This window comes from Octopus bimaculoides, chromosome 16 (genome assembly GCF_046866305.1).
Source record: "Octopus bimaculoides isolate indiv1 chromosome 16, ASM4686630v1, whole genome shotgun sequence".
NCBI lineage: Eukaryota > Metazoa > Mollusca > Cephalopoda > Octopoda > Octopodidae > Octopus > Octopus bimaculoides.
Window position 1 is genome coordinate 28,033,944 of NC_142943.1, and position 17,161 is coordinate 28,051,104.

General features: G+C 36.1%; 2 protein-coding genes across 3 annotated transcripts in view; both read right to left on the reverse strand.

The window, feature by feature from the left end:
• The window catches only part of LOC106877506 (uncharacterized), a 26,641-nt gene extending 23,054 nt beyond the window's left edge, over positions 1 to 3,587 (reverse strand). Inside the window, exon 1 of the mRNA XM_089364867.1 lies at positions 3,474 to 3,587. Within this exon, the coding sequence (XP_089220993.1) occupies positions 3,474 to 3,504 (31 nt within the window). The 5' untranslated portion in view covers positions 3,505 to 3,587. The remainder of the gene's footprint in view (positions 1 to 3,473) is intronic.
• A 4,183-nt stretch (positions 3,588 to 7,770) lies between these two features.
• LOC106868906 (uncharacterized) overlaps positions 7,771 to 17,161 on the reverse strand; it is a 72,452-nt gene continuing 63,061 nt past the window's right edge. For both annotated transcript variants that reach the window (XM_089364276.1, XM_014914366.3), the window contains exons 2-6: positions 16,819 to 16,854; positions 15,998 to 16,255; positions 10,547 to 10,774; positions 8,811 to 8,897; positions 7,771 to 8,098 (exon numbers count right to left, since the gene is read on the reverse strand). In XM_089364276.1, coding sequence (XP_089220402.1) covers positions 7,908 to 8,098; positions 8,811 to 8,897; positions 10,547 to 10,774; positions 15,998 to 16,193 — 702 coding nt within the window. In that variant the 5' untranslated portion in view covers positions 16,194 to 16,255; positions 16,819 to 16,854 and the 3' untranslated portion in view covers positions 7,771 to 7,907. The remainder of the gene's footprint in view (positions 8,099 to 8,810; positions 8,898 to 10,546; positions 10,775 to 15,997; positions 16,256 to 16,818; positions 16,855 to 17,161) is intronic.

Genomic DNA, 17,161 nt, shown 5'->3' on the forward strand with positions numbered 1-17,161 from the left:
ATAGTGTCAGTAAGACCCAAAGGTGTCAGGTAATGCTCAGTAAGTACTATGAAAGTAGGGATGGGGAGATGAAGGTGATAGAGAGAGAGAAAGGTATAAGAGTGTAAAAAGATAGAAGGAATGGGGTGAGAGAGAGAGAGAGAGAGAGAGAGAGAGAGGTATAGTAATTCCTCTCTTCCTGTTTTCGATTTGACCTTACAAATACATTCCCTACTTTTAGTTCACTTTAAATAAAACCGTTGATTCAATAGCACTGTATACAAACTATATACTTGAAATGACCAATTTTAAAGACTATTGGAATTTATTCACAAGGTATTGGAATCTTATATGTATACCATTCTGCCTAAATAATGGATCTACAAATGCAATATCTCTGCATACCTCACATCTGTTTCATTCGTCCACTTCACTCTCTATTTCGTATCTTATATAAATAAACTATTGCTTAACTTGTTATTGGTGGTGGTGGTGGTGGTGGTGGTGGTGGTGGTGGTGGTGGTGGTGGTGGTGGTGGTTTGTGGTGGTGGTGGTGGTGGTGGTGGTGGTGGTGGTGGTGGTGGCGGCGGTGGTGGTGGTAGTGGTGGTGGTGGCGGTGTTGGTGGTGGCGGCGGCGGCGATGGTAGTGGTGGCGATGATGTAGATTTTGTAATGAGCTGACAATTATCCATGGTCTCTTATTATTCATTTGATTATAATACACCAAGGGGATTTACGACTTGTTGGACATCCTAGAGTAAAACAACGATGTACAATTCAACGTAACACGTGCTTTGAAGCAGCTCCCAGGCGCTAAATACTCATAGGGCCTTGGTTTCCCCTGTGTGCACAAACAGAAACGCCTATTTGATACTTATCAAACATAGGCCTAACAACAGGTTTATCCTGCCCCATGCATATCTTTTCAAGTACATGATGCTATCTGAATCATTATTTTACTACATACACACACACACACACACACACACACACACACACACATACATACATACATACATATATATATATATATATATATATATATATATATATATATACATATATGTGTGTGTATATATATATATATATATATATATATATATATATATATATATATATATATATATATACATATATATACATGCATATATATATATATACATACATATGCGTGTATGTATATACATAGGTATATATATATGCATATGTATATATATATATATATATATTTATATATGTATGTATGTGTGCATATATATATATACACACATGTATATATATGTGCATGTGTATAAATATGTGCATATATATATGTATATATATATGTATATATATATATATGTATGTGTATATATATATATATATATGGCTGCTCTGCATTGACAAGGGGCAACACCCTGAAACTAGTCTGCAGATGCCAAACCAGCAAGGGGAAACTGCTGACCTCCCCTGTTCGAAGGTTATAAAGGACACAGGTTTCGTGTGTCACATAGCTAGCTAGAGGCGATGGCTTCTTGGAGCTAATTCACGGCAGCTTTCGTCCTAATTTTGGGACTGCCATGTTGGCTTGGCGATAACTATTAATATATATATATATATATATATATATATATATATATATATATATATATATATATATATATATATATATATATATATATACATATATATATATATATGGGAGAATGTACGAAAAAACAACAACAAACGAGGACATGTGGTGTAAACAACAAAAGGATGTATTAGTATGACGCTCGGGAATACGGAAAGACTTTAACGTTTCGAGCTACGCTCTTCAACAGAAAGAATACGGAGACAAGGAGAAAACACGGAGAAAAAAAAATGAATAGTGTTCAGTCAACGGTCAATCATAGTAATGGCTGACCGGAAGTTAGAAATTTTACACAGGAGAGCTAAGAAAAGGGGGAGATAACAAAGGGGGGAGAAAGAACGTTGATCGAAGAACGAGGGGCTGTGTGTGTGAGAGATAGAATGCTGGTGATCTTGACGTATGTATGTGTGAAAATGGGGAGGGGAGAAAGGAGTTGGTCAGTTGTAGTGTGTGCGTGGTGTGATGTGAGGGTGTTGGTGTGATGTGATGTGAGGATGTTGGGAGGTGGGGAAGGCATGGGTGGAGTGTGGGTTAGGCTGAGGGTGGGGGTAGAGGTAGGGGTATGTGGGTAGGGGTGGGTGGTGGGTGTAAGGAATTGGATGGGGTGGAGTGGGAAGGTAGAGTAGGAGTGTGTTGGGGTGTGGTGGGATGAGCTTATGAGGGGGTTGACGATGAAGGGGAAGGGGAAGGTGGATGTAAGAGAGGGGGAAGGTGGGTATGGGAGGGGGGAGAAAGAGAGGAAGAGAAAGAGAGTGAGAGAGAAGAGAGTGAGAGAGAGGGAAAGAGAGAAGAGAGGGAGGCAGGGGGCGGGGGTTAGATGAAGAGGGGAGGTGAGTTGAGCCCATGTGGCGCAAAGGAGCGAAGAGAGAAGATTAATCCCTGTTCACGGCGCAAACAGGAGTCTGGATGGCCCCTGTGCATGGACAATCCAAACACGGACAGGTGTTGCTGCAAGGAGTGACCGGCAGAACGGAAGTGGCGTGACACCGGGGTGTCATTGCCAACGTTGATGTCTCGGAGGTGTTCCGCGAATCGGTCGGCTAGGCGGCGCCCCGTTTGTCCGATGTACAGAGAATGGCAGAGAGAACAAGGTGTGTTTTTGCGTGGTCTCAGTGGTGATGGCTAAATTCTTAAACAATTTAAAACATAATATATTAATATTATTTACATTATTTACATTTAACGGATATTTGTCCTCATCTTGTTTGTTGTTAACACAACGTTTCGGCTGATATACCCTCCAGCCTTCGTCAGGTGTCTTGGGGAAATTTCGAACCTGGGTTCTCATTCCTAACGATGTTACTATTATTATATTATTATTATTATTAATCAGGTCGCTGCCGTGAATCGAACTCGGAACCTTGGGGTTTTTAAGTTAAAATAATAGACAGGGAACAACACTGGAAAATACGAAAACTAAAAGAAGCAGCACATATGCTAGGACACAACAACCTCCTAAGCAGACCGAGTGCAGATATGAATAGCATATGGGAACCGGTATTGAGGAAGGATAGAAAAAAAATAATAGATTTATAAGCCTTAAAATTCACCCCATAATTTCCCACGGGCATATGGCGTAGTGGTTAAGAGCGCGGGCTACTAACCCCAAGGTTCCGAGTTCGATTCACGGCAGTGACCTGATTAATAATAATAATAATATAATAATAGTAACATCGTTAGGAATGAGAACCCAGGTTCGAAATTTCCCCAAGACACTTGACGAAGGCTGGAGGGTATATCAGCCGAAACGTTGTGTTAACAACAAACAAGATGAGGACAAATATCCATCAAATGTAAATAATGTAAATAATGTTAATAATTCCTCATCTCTTAAATATAGAACTGTATAATATATTAAATATATAATAAAATGTTTACATACAAATAACTTGAAGACACTTCTTCTGCAACATCCTCTTTGTTTTCTAGTTGGAAATGGCTATCAAAAACGAGATGTTACAAATTTAAATCTATCTTCTTTGTGAAGGAAAATCATTGTATGAACTGCTCATCGATTTATCAATATTAGATGGACTAAATTATTTACATTAATTGCGAATATGGTCTGCATTTAAACGCATAAATATATTGACGTACAACCCACTTATGATGGTATATCATTAATTGATACATATATATATACATATATATATATATGTATGTATATATATATATATATATATATATATATATATATATATATATATATATATATATATATATATATATATATATATATATACATATATATATATATATATAATTGAGAATGTATGTCTGTGTGTCTATGTGAATCCCTAAAACTCCAGAATTACACAACCAATTTCATTCAAATTTTACACATGCCTTACTTAGGGTCCCGGTTGTGTTTTAGTCAAAAACAATTTTAACTTCTTGCATACTTCCAGCCCACAGCAACATCATATCTCCTCCACTATTTAAATATTACGTGTCAAAAGTGAAACAAAAACACTCATGTCATTCGAACCGGAATCTCAAAAACATTGTTATTATTAAATTTATGCATTTCTAATCAATTTGGAGATATTTGTTATCGAGTTGCAGATTTTTAACAATGTATTTGGTGATTATTTGCTTTATTTCTTGGGCAAAATTTACAACTTAGAATAAAAGAATAAAATTATTATTTCATTCAAAAATTGATGAGCTTTGTTTTTAGTAATGACTTGAAATGGTAAATATTTTTTCTAACTGTATTTGCTTGAAAAAACATACTTTTCTTTATATTAAGCAATTCATTGTAATTATTTTTACGATGTGCCTAAATAAAAACCATCGTTATAGATCAGCATTTCTCAACCTTTTTCGCGATTTGGCTTCTCTTAGACATTGAAAAAATTTATTTCGGCTCCCCTGTGTTGCAAACCAGGAGGAGGTCGAAACTGACATTTCAAAGTTCTTCACTTTGAAACCAAAAGAGTTTTACATTGATGGGATTAAAAAGCTTGTAAATAGTTGGAAGGAAGTCATAGATAATCTGAGAAAGTACCTTGATGATTAAATTTCAATTAAATATAACATTTGATCACTTATTTTCTTTATTCAAAATTCGGACAGAACTTATGGGATGACCTGATAGAAAAATATTCCGAAACTAAAGATTAATAGATGACTCATCAACATTCATCACATAAAATATTTGATATCCAACGACCATATGTTCACAAATGAGAGGTTAGTTTAGGAATATTGATTGTTAGGTATTATGTATAAAGGTAGTTTTAAATGTTTCTATCACGATTCCTCCTCAGAAAGAGAGCTTGCTACGTGCCCTTGTGGACTATGATCCTATAAAACGGCAGGAAATCTATAATCACACTATTAAAATCTAAACCTAAGACAAAAGCAAAACGCACTTACAAATGACAAATACGACGATTATAGTGAACACGTATAAAGGTACAGATACGCCTTTCTCTCTCTCTCTCTCTCACTCTCTCTCTCTCACTCTCTCTCTCTCTCTCTCTCTGTCCCTCTGTCACTCTCTCTCTCTCGTTCTTTATTGAAAGTTTTATTAAAAGCCTTGTAACCAACAACACTGTTGTTCATAAAATCGCTATCAAATGAATAATAAATAGCCTTCCAATTGATTAATGTTGTCAATTAATCAATGAATATTTGTTAATCGCAATTAAATGGGAAAAAAACAGAGTCACTTCGTTGCTTTATGACAAACCATTATAAATGAATATATTGAACAAAGGGCGTTTAACATTATTAACATCGCCTAAGTGTATCTCGGAGTTGTAAACAAGGTAATATCAAAACAAGATACTGCAAAACAAGTCGACACTCTTTAATATACTGTAGTAATAATGTGACGTGTTGGCAGGGTCGTTAGTGTGATGGACAAAATACTTAGAGGCATTTCTTTCGTCTCTGCGTCCTGAGTTCAAATTTCACCAAGGTCGACTTGGCCATTTGTTGTTTAGGAGTCGATAAAAATAAGTCCCAGTTGAACAGTGGGGTCCATGTAATCGACTTAAATTCTCCCTCGAAATTTCTGGCCTTTGAAACCAATATACCGGAGTGACAATGGCAGCGAATGGATAGAAACGATGAGTTAATGCACGTTATCACATTCCTCTACGTCTGGATTTCAAATTTGGTTGGACTCATTTATCCCAGCAGGGCGGAAAAAATAAGAACCAGTTATACAATTTAAGCGATTGTCCCCAGTTCATCCATCCATGCATCCATGTATGTATGTATGTATGTATGTATGTATGCATGTATATATGCATGTATGTATTATGTCTCTTCTGTATTCAATCATTTAAATTCATCCTCTGAAAAAGGAGCTTGTTTCTAACAAATATACAGAGCTCCATGTTGGAATGTAGATAACGAAAACAATAGCACATTGCTCATAAAAGCGATCTACCATGGACCAACGACCGGACTACAAACTCTCACATGAAACGCTATGTTTTTGCAATCCAAGAATATGAAGTATCAGCCAAATGCTTGATGCACAAAAGGTTCACAGACGCAGGTAAAATACCAAAATATGATAACTGCTGCAGACTTTCTGGAGTTAACACCATGATATTACCCACATCATAAGCAGTCGTTCGAAAACGTCATCGCGGTATATGTAATATGATGTGACTAAGACACTGTACAATAAGATCCGTCGGAAGGATAACCCTGAGCCCAAAGAAATAAGAATCCACAGTTTGGTAGAGGCGATAGCCATTCATAATAAGGAGCACTGATTGAATGTCCCAGTGAAAACCTCAATAAAATTTAAGCATAATAGAACTAGGATGGAGAGGAGAAACTGTGTACAGTTGTGGAAATTAGCTGTCCAGCGGACGTTAACATAAAGATCAGCAAAAAAGAGAATACCTACGCTGAATTATTGAGAAATTTACTGTTACTCCACCCCGATTACAAATTCAGGTTTATATCTCTAATTGTTGCGGTACCGGAATATATAACACGTTGCCTATGTGTCAGTAATGAGAAAGTTGAAACAAAGAAGTGGCCTATGTTACAGCTGTCTTGCTACTGACTAGTGTTTGAAGCTTGCCCCTATTTTTATAGGCGAGTTCATGACTCAAATTAGTATACGCTTTGAATCGGATTTGATTGATAGAGGATAGTCACATGGCTGGCCTTAAAAACGGATATATATATATCTTGGAAATTTCTTTAGGTTCCCTACTACGTGTGCGTGTTGGGATCAAGTGACAATGTTTAGCGCCGTAAATTAAGGCTGATACGGTTGACCGAACATGTCCAAACGATCAATGCTCAGAATGTTTTCGGTCAAGTGTTTGAAGAGAATGAACACGTGATTAAGTTTAGAACATGTTCTACATTTCCTGCTACGTCCGTGCGTTAGCGTCACGCGACAGAATATTTTGTACAAAAGGTTTCTCTATATTATGACATCAGTAATCTAAGAATTGCTAGCTTAAGTCTTGACTAAGTCTTAAAACTTACATTAATTTTGCATGAAATAATAGTCATTTCGAAAATTAAACTGCTCTTAGGCGTTCTTCACCGAGAATTTGACAATATTATCTGTGAAAAATTCTTTGGATATTGAGTAACTTCTGGATTTAATGCACCTCTCCAGACGCGTTTTCCACTATTCGATTTTAATTTGGTTTTATAATCCTTGATAAAGACAGTTTAGATCAGCCAGCTTAAATAGTTTCTGAGAGACCAGAGCTAAAACTCAAATTAACAATCATATTACCTAAGATTTTTGGTGCTTTCTTACATAGGAATGGGCGTACAATAATTCCCGTAAACTGTTTACCATATTCTTCAGAAAAGTTTTCGATATTACTTTCCTCAATTTGGTTTTTTTCTTTTTTTAGTTTGAATAACAAATCATTTCACTTTTCAAGGGAAATCAATCAAATGTAATTATTTTATCTCATATATTATTCAGATGATGGGTAAGAAGCATTAAAGATTCGGTTTAACTGCTTCTGGCATTTAGTTAAGACCAGTTACGTTTTGAAATCAAATGCTGTCCAGGTTAACTTAGTGTTTCATTCTTTGAAGGTCGATAAAATAACGCCCAATTGCTTCATTGCTACAAGGCAAATTTAATAATCTTATAAATCGTCCAATGTGTGATTGGACTAATTTAGAATGAAAAGCGTTAGCAATGAAAATAAATTAACAAAATAAATATCTGAATTAAATTGATATTTTATTCACAAAGAAACACACTTTTTATCTTATATAATTATTATATGCAAACATGATCCGTTGAAATCTTGCTCACATTTCATTGAGAAGTAAATAATTTTGGAGTGAATTCCATTGAAGTTCAGATCAGTTTCTTTAGCAGGCACTTAGTGTTAGTATATGAAAAGGCGGTACATGTAGAAGATAACATACATAAACGTGAACAATCCAAGACCGAGCGGGCGTCCACTTGGGCCTCGATTACAAGGTTGTGATGTGAATTTGGTTTGAAGGAAAAAGTTGAATAAGTTGTCTGGCCATTAATTTCTTTTTCTGCAACAGAAAAAAATGTAAGAGAGAACACAAGAGATATAAGAACATAAATTATTGCTCTTCATTGACAAGGTACAAGGGAAACGAATAGATGTGGTCTATTGATTCGATAGATCGATGTTATGGATATTCCGTTTGCAATCTTTAGGTTAGTGTGAGTAGGGAGTGAGTTCCTGAGTGTTGCATAATCTAGAAAGGAAGGATTGGGAATAATAATTTATGCGGAATTTGGTTGGTGAAATAGCATTATGAGGGGAGAGGGAGAAGGGGTATGTGGCTGGTTATCTAGAAGGCAGAGAGATTCTCGTATTACCAGCGAGATGTATTGGAGTATTTTTGAACAAGTTATTAATGAAGCGTGTTGAGATTTTTATTGACAACGAGGATTAATATTAACCCATCTGCCAGATTTTAAATGTACTTGTGTGTTTGTTTTACTACATCTTTTTTGCAAGACTATTAATTATTAATTTATTTATTATCTATTTAACTAAAAATTAAGACGCTAAGTAGAAATAATCATGCGATGAAGAAGAAAGCGATATTTATAAATTTCTTTATCTTTTGCGTTGCGGAAGAAAGAGATATTTAAAATCTTCAGTTTTGTTCGGCGTGCACTGGAGACAGAAGATCGATGAGTAAAAGATCAGGAACAAGACACAGAATCAAAGAACACTAAAAATAAACAACTAAATAAAAATGACGGTCTTACTATCAAGGATAAAATAGGAACCGAAAGCACATCCTGCGGCGTTGATGTCCTCCAATGTATGTGACTGATTGAAATCATTCCAAAGTTCTGAAATGGAAAAAAAAATGATGAAAGAACGCAGAAACTATGATCCACCCGATGTCGATCATACTATGGAATATACCGTAATCATCTCCGGAATACGGACAATGATCACAAGTAATACGTGATTTGTGGAAACTCGCGTAGCGCTGCATTAAAATATTCATAAAGCCCATCCATGAAATTTAATTACAAATACGATATATATGTGTATGTATATATATATGCCGTATTTTCCGTCGCATTGCACGCGCCCTCACATAAGACGCATCCTCATTTTACAAGGATATTTTGCGGAAAACAATAATTTTAGTATGTTTCATCATAGATTTATTCAATGATATGTTAAAGTGGTTTTGTGGTGACAATTGTATGATTCTGCGCATGAAATACGATAAAGTGACAGTACAGAGGAATAAAGTATGAAATCATATGCAGTTTTACACTCACCTTCTTCTCGTTCAGACCACTTTACGACTCCCCTACGGAGGCGGTGTTTGCTACGTTTAGCAACTTGTAGCTACTCTTCCTGTTTCCTCCTAGTCTTAGCATTTTTTTCTCGGTTGGTGGTGGACCAAAATACCCAGCAGGCTCCCCTATTACCGTGGTCTTTTGTGTTTGCTACGACTCCTAGTTTAAATTTGATGTTATAACAGTGCCTTTTATTGTTTTTCAGCCATGAGTTTGGAATCTGCTTGGAATTGACCGTAAGTCAACTTACCGGTACGTTATGGGAAACCGTACCCCAACTCTTATCTCGTCTCAGATCAGCTGTATAGTTGTTTATATTTGGGGCAAGAGAATTACTATACAGGATGTGAAACTCGTATTTCTGGATGTGATGTTTTGTGTTACAGCGACAGACCACAAATTGGAAAATAAGGGAAAAAAGACTACAAGAGACAAACACAAATGAATAACCAAGAAAGGAGTACAACAGGAAGGAGACGCTGTTGTAAAAGTGAAGCCTCCGACATATCATCTGATTTATCATTGCAAATGGCTGCCAGGTGGATGAAAGTTCATCATTCCATTCAACTTTCTAGGAGCATTTTTTATTTAGATAATGAACAAATGTTCTTAAAATGTAACCCAGTCGTTAATTAATGTCATTCACATATCAGGTGTTGGCAAATGAGCTGCGTGAGATGATGCCAGCGTATCGTAATCAATTTTCTGTACGCTTGTCATAGCAGACTGTAATAATTCGGCTTGTTTTCTGTATTTTATTATTAGTAACACAACTTACTGTAATAATTTGGCTTGTTCTGATTATTCTATCATTAACAACAATTTTTGTGCCTAGAGAACTTACCAAGTATGCTCGTCCGGCTCCCTAGCCTATGGCACTAGGTCTCCCATCCGTAATGCGGCCTTATTAGACGCATTTGATACATTTAAAAATAAGGAAAGCACGTCCAATCTGCCGGCAAATACGGTACATACATACATACATAATGTTCGTACGTATGCATGCATATCTTTGAATGCATGTATGTATATATATATATATATATATATATATATATATATATATATATAGTACACGCGCGCGCGCGCACGCACACACACAACAGCTAAAGGTGGGGCCGCAGTATTGTTTACCTAAACTATGACTAAAAGTGCAATAAAATATAAAGCAACTTTGCACTTACCTCTGCTTATTTCAGTGTAAAGTGTTTGTGCGCCATACCACGCAACAGAATCATTATGATTTTTACTTGACAAAATGCATCTTCTATCACTTATACCGTAGTCAAACGATTGACAATTTGGTTTTTCCTCACACCTATAGAAACACATCGTATAACTAAGAACAGACGTCTCAATATCATTGTTACCAGGGAGAAAAGCGTTGTCAACTATATCCAAGGGGCATTTTCCTGAAAGAAGAAAATGGATAAATGAATTTTTTCTTCTTTTCTTTCTCGTAAGAATGGCGGGTGTGTCCGGTTGTAGTGGACCGTTTTATTATATTGGATTAGTGAATAATAATAATAAATAGATGATAAATATTGAGTTAAGAAATAATAATAATAATAATAATAATAATAGTTAATTCTTTTAATGGTCACAGGGGCTCACATACAAATCATTAAACGACATGTAACATTAAAGACGAAAACAGGATGATACAATGGGTTTTCGCGTATATATACAATGTAATAACAAAAAAGTTGCACAATTTAAACCCCCAATAAGAGAGGCGCTTTAAGGTCCTCGTGGAAAACCCCACAAAAGCCTGATCAACAGGAAAAGAGCTCTTCTCCTTAAATTCCCTTTTATTTTTTACAGGTGCACGATCAGAATTGGTCTTTTCACACTGGCCATTCTTCCAACATTCACCCTCCTTTCAACAAACTTACTACAAGGCAACACTTCCCTCTCCACCCTCAATTTCCTTTTCACATGAAACTTGAAAAAGTTGATGAGAGCTTTAGCCCTTTCAAACGGGTCCACCATACTACCTCTTTCGCTACAACCACTAGACAAATTTCCACTGGAAGCACAAGGCCTCAAATTTGGGGATAGGGATTAATTCGATTACATCGATCCCAGTGTATAACTGGTACTTATTTAATCGTCCCCGAAAGGATGAAGGACAAAGTCGGCCTCGGCAGAATTTGAACTCAGAACGTAGCGGCAGACAAAATACCGCTAAGTATTCAAACGATTCTGCCAGCTTGTTATTATTATTGTTCAGTAGTTTTATTTTTATAACGGGCTTTCACTTCACTACCGAGCGCAGCTCTGTGCGCCTTGGGTATGTGCTGTGGTTTGCTGTGGTGCTCTTATGTTTACTGTATTGAAAGTGTTTTGCGTAGAATGTGTGCAGTACCCAGTAGTGCAATTTTCTGTATGTTATATATATTTGTAAGTCCTGGTGTTTTTGTTATGTATTTGTCTGAATATTTTTTTATTATACCTAAGGCACCTACTATGATAGGAATTGTTTCTGTTTTTAGATTCCACATTCGAGTTATCTCTATTTCCAGGTCTTTGTATTTTGAAAGTTTTTCCATTTCTTTTAGAGAAACGTTGTCATCTGCTGGTATTGATACATCAATTAGAAAGCATTTTTTTTTCTTCATGATCTTTGACAACTATATCTGGTCTATTTTCCTTAATTTCTCTATCTGTGTGTATCGGCATATCCCAGAGTATGGTTGCTTTCTCGTTTTCTGTGACCTTTTCTGGCGTGTGTTTATACCATCTTTTTTCTGTTGTTATTCCATAGTGTTGGCATAGCTTCCAGTGTATATAGGTCCCAGCTCTGTCGTGTCTGTGAATATATTCCTGCTTAGCCAGGACTGGGCAGCCAGAGATAATATGATTTATTGTTTCTTGTCGATCTCCACATATTCTACAGTTACTTGTTATATTTCTTTTCATTATGTGTTTTTGGTAATTTCTGGTGGGGAGGCTCTGGTCTTGTGCAGCAATTAAAAATCCTTCAGTCTCTGCTTTGAGTCCTGAGCTTCTCAGCCATTGCTGGAATTTTTCTCTGTCTATTTCTTTCGCATTTAGTTTAGCCCAGTATTTACCATGTAGGGGCTTTTCTTGCTATCGTTTTATCATGGTCCGTTGCTGTTCTAGTTTTAGTTTGGATTTCATTTGTTTTATAGCTTCTTCTTCTTCTTCTTCTTCTTCTTCTTCTTCTTCTTCTTCTTCTTCTTCTTCTTCTTCTTCTTCTTCTTCTTCGTTAGGTAGATTGATTTCTTGTTTGTATGTGTCAGCTTCCTTAAATACTGAAAACAGAATTTTTGTTTTGCTCGTGTTTTGTGGCTATTTGTATTAGTTTCCCTTGCTTCCGGAGTAGGTATTTTTGCAGTCCTATGGTGGTTATTTTATAATAGTTTTCTAGCTGTATAAGACCCCTGCCACCTTCTGTGCGTTGTATATATAGCCTTTCTATGTCAGATTTTGGGTGGTGCATCCTATATCCTGTCATTATTTTTCTTGTTTTCTTGTCTATTTTACATAGTTCGTTTAGTGTCCAGTTAAGGATGTTGTAGCTGTAGCTTATAACTGGGACAGCTAAAGTGTTGATACCCATTATCTTGTTTTTAGCATTGAGCTCTGTTTTTAGTATTGATCTAACTCGTCTATAGTACTCTTTCTTTATTTTTTCTTTCATTTGTGTATGCTGTATCCTATCTAGTTCATTGACTCCTAAATACTTATATGGTTGGCTTTCGTCTAGTTCTCTTATTTCATTGGCTTTATCTAGTGTTATATTGCTACTTTTAACTAATTTTCCTCTTTTCAGGGTTGCTTTGGCACATTTTTCTAATCCGAATTTCATATTTATTTCCTTGGTAAAGCTGTGTGCTGTCTGTAGTAGTGTTTCTAGCTCTTTGTCGTTTTTTTGCATATAATTTTAGGTCATCCATATATAGAAGGTGGCTAACTGTTTTCCGTAGCATTTGTAACCGCATCCAGTTCTATTTAGCAATTCTGTTAAAGGTGTGAGTGCCAGGCAGAACAGGAGTGGAGAGAGCGTGTCTCCCTGGAATATTCCTCTTCTATTATTATTATTATTATTATTATTATTATTATTATAAAGGGCCTGATCAAGGCAACAAGTATTTTTGTAGCTGAAAACGTGGGTGCCGATGTCAAGAAAAAGAAACATAATAGGAGTGACAAAAGAAAAGACCCATGGTGGAAAAGAAGAATCCAGGCAGAGTTAGACGTGCTCTCGAAGGAAATCTCTGTGTTAGACTGAAAAGAGAAAGGGGAGTTTAAAAGCGAACAAAAATACAGGGCACTGAAAAGGAAGTGTAATAGTGAAAGAAAGGGTCTGAAGTAGTAATAGAGGAATTGAAACAGCGCCTCGTTGTAAAGAAAGCAAAGATGGTAAGATACGACCAAAGTATGAAGGGTTACCACCAGAATAGGTTATTCAGAGTAGATCAGAAGAGATTCTATAAAGAAATAAATGGAGAGTGTACAGATGAAAAGTTGATACCAGATAACATTGAAAGTCAAAGGTTTTGGAGTGACATCTGGAGCAAAGACAAGGAACACAAGAAGGATGCTGAATGATTGCAAGAACTGAAACAAACAGTAGTCTGGGACCAGATGGAGTTCAAAGTGAATATTTGGTGAATGGCATGCACGAATAGCTGCGCAACTCAACCCCTTGTTAAATGCCGACCAAGGAACACCAGAGTGGTTGACATTGGGTTGGACAGTGCTGTGCTTGAAAAACATCGAAATAGACAATACGGTAGACAATTACCGGCTGATATCCTGTTTCCACTTACGTGGACGTTATTGACTGGAATGCTCACAGAGTTAATGTACGAATATCATGAGCAGAAGGGTTGCAAGCGTAAGGGCAGAGGTACCAAGGATCAACTCCTGATAGACAAAACTGTACTTAGAGATTTCAAGAAGAGAAAAAGTAACTTAGCCATGTCATGGATTGACGTACGATATAATCCCACATTCTTGGATTATGGAATATATGAACCTATTTGGTATTGCATCGAATGTTGAGCGATTGCTTGGAAAAACTATGGCGAATTGAAGGACGGACCTGACAGCATACGGAAGAAGTTTAGGGATAGTAGAAATTAGGAGGGGCATCTTCCAGGGAGACTGCCTGTCCCCACTGATCTTTGTACTATGCTTGATACCACTAACACTGATTCTGAGGAAAGCAAAGGTTGGGTATGTGTTCAAAAGTCGCCCACAAAAAGTCAACCATTTGTTATTTATGGATGACCTCAAACTTTATGGTAAAGATGAAGCCCAAGTCAGTTCCCTCGTTGATACGGTGTATACCTTTAGTGCTGATATCAGAATGGAGTTCGGACAGCGAAAGTGTGGTGTGTTAGTCTTGAAGAGAGGCAAAATCAAATGTATGGACGGGTTAAAAATACCGTCGGAGGAGGTTATGAAGCAGATAGAAGAGACGGGTTATAAGTACTTGGGGATTTTGGAAATGGATAAATTGATGGAGAAAGAAATGACAGAAAAATTTAAGGTGGAGTACTTACGCAGACTGAGACTGATCCTTAAGTCGAAATTAAATGAACAGAATAAGATCGAAGCTATCAACATCTGGGCGGTTTCACTCCTTAGATATGGCGCAGGGGTAATCGCACTCCTTAGATATGGAGCAGGGCTAATCGAACTTAACAGCTTAGACAGAAAGACAAGGAAGTTGCTAACTAGATATGGGTCACTCCACCCAAAAACTGACAGACAGACTGTATGTAGCAAGAAAAAGAGAGGTGAAGAGGATTTATTGGATGCGAACAAAGCATTGGAGCAGAAGAAAACAACATAGCATGATGTGTAAAAAAATGCCACAGAACTGCTATTATTAGAAGTAGGAAGGTCAGGCTTAAGTAGGATGAAAGATTGCAAAGATAAAGTACTATACAAGAAATTGAAAATGAATGAAACTGAAAATATGTGGATAAAGAAAATAATGAATAGACAAACAAACAAAGAGTGGTGATCAGGATTGTGAGCAATTGTGATTTGATCCAGGTTGAGGATTTTCATGCGTTTGTGGATGAGTTACCCAATTTCTTTCCAAATTTCTTCGTTTAATATGTGAAAAAAATTAAATCCGTGTTTCACACATTCAGTTAATCTTCTTCTGTAATTATTGTACGCAATTTAAGTAAAACTCGTATCATATCCTCATATATTGTAAGATGCCTTTTCTTCTTCCTCACAGACTAATGTCATCTACACACAACTTAGATATTACGCACCAGACATGCATTATTTCCATCATCAAAGATATTGAGAAGATTCTCTGACAGTCACGTTACAAAAAACGTTCTCTTTCATTGAATAAACACAACCTTTTGACAAAATGTTGCCTTTTCTCTTTTCCCCTTGGTAATCTTGTGTCTGAATCCGAAATTCTGTGCTAAACGCATCAGTCGAACCTTTATTAGAACCATCACTCTCTGGAACGAAAACTCTATAAACAATTTTTTATCTTCAGACACCATTCTACATTGACATGAGAAATCGCATACACTTTTGAAATACCGACAGTATTGTCTATCTTTCGACTAAAACATAGAATACAAGTCAAGGAATGAAATAAACACAGTAGATTCAAATTTGTTTACCGTCTCTAAACTTGGTCGGCACAGATCTTCTCAACTGATAAAAATGGGTATTAGTTGCTTTTATTAGTATCTTCTCTGTTGAGTCATCTTCGTATAAAATGCATCGTGGACTCATCGTTCTGCTCACAAAGGATTTACACACCGAAGTTTCAAAACACCTCTCTGAACAGTTGAAGGCATCCACGTCAAGTGTCATCAATGTTTTACTGTCCTTGAGAAGAGCGTTTTCTACTTTCAAAAAATACTTCAGATATTCAACTGTAACAAAGCCAGGCAAATTAAATAACCAAAAGAGAAAGACGAAAGTGAAAGATTATGAAAATAGATAATAATAAAGAAATAGAATATTAAATGTTTGACGATCAATATTGATATTTTAACCAGGAAGAAGTGATAAAGTTGTTACTACCATAGTGTAGGTACAAAGCATCTTGGGATATATTATCTGTTTAATGAAAATGACTGCGAATAAGTTTTTAAAGTTGTTTAATTAATTCTATTATTTAAATGATTCATATGTTATGTTTTATAATGTTTAACGGTTGTCTGTTGTAAAGTTTGTCCCAATGTCAGCACTTAGTCAAAATTCACAAAATGCTAACGAACTGGCGAAAACTGAATTATAACCAATGGAAATTATGTTAAGATGGGAATTTACCATTATACGGCTGTTTCGCATTGAACTAAAAATTATAAATTTTCTTTTCAACTAATTTAGTTTGAGAAAGAAAATATTTTCCTAAACTGGACTTATAAATCAAATTTTTCTGTAATGATTTTCATAATTTTCATACTGTATATATTGATATAAATATACTCACGTCCATTTCCAAATGTCAATGAGATGTAGAAGAGAACTGCAACGAAAGTTTATTTTGTAAAATATTCTATATTTCATATTCACGTTTAACATTAATTTACAAACAATAAAGATGAAATGAATAAGAAAGAGAAGTGTTCTATGCATAAATCGATAACAAATACGACGATGACCACCACTACATCACCATAAAGATATAATGAGAGAGTTGACCACATTCTTTCTGGTGATCCATTCCTTGCCAAGCCCAATTATGTTCCTAGAAAGGAACCTATGTCCACTGGATCATGTATCATCATTTGCAGACAAGAACGGATAGGAAAGGATAAAATATCAAAGACGAT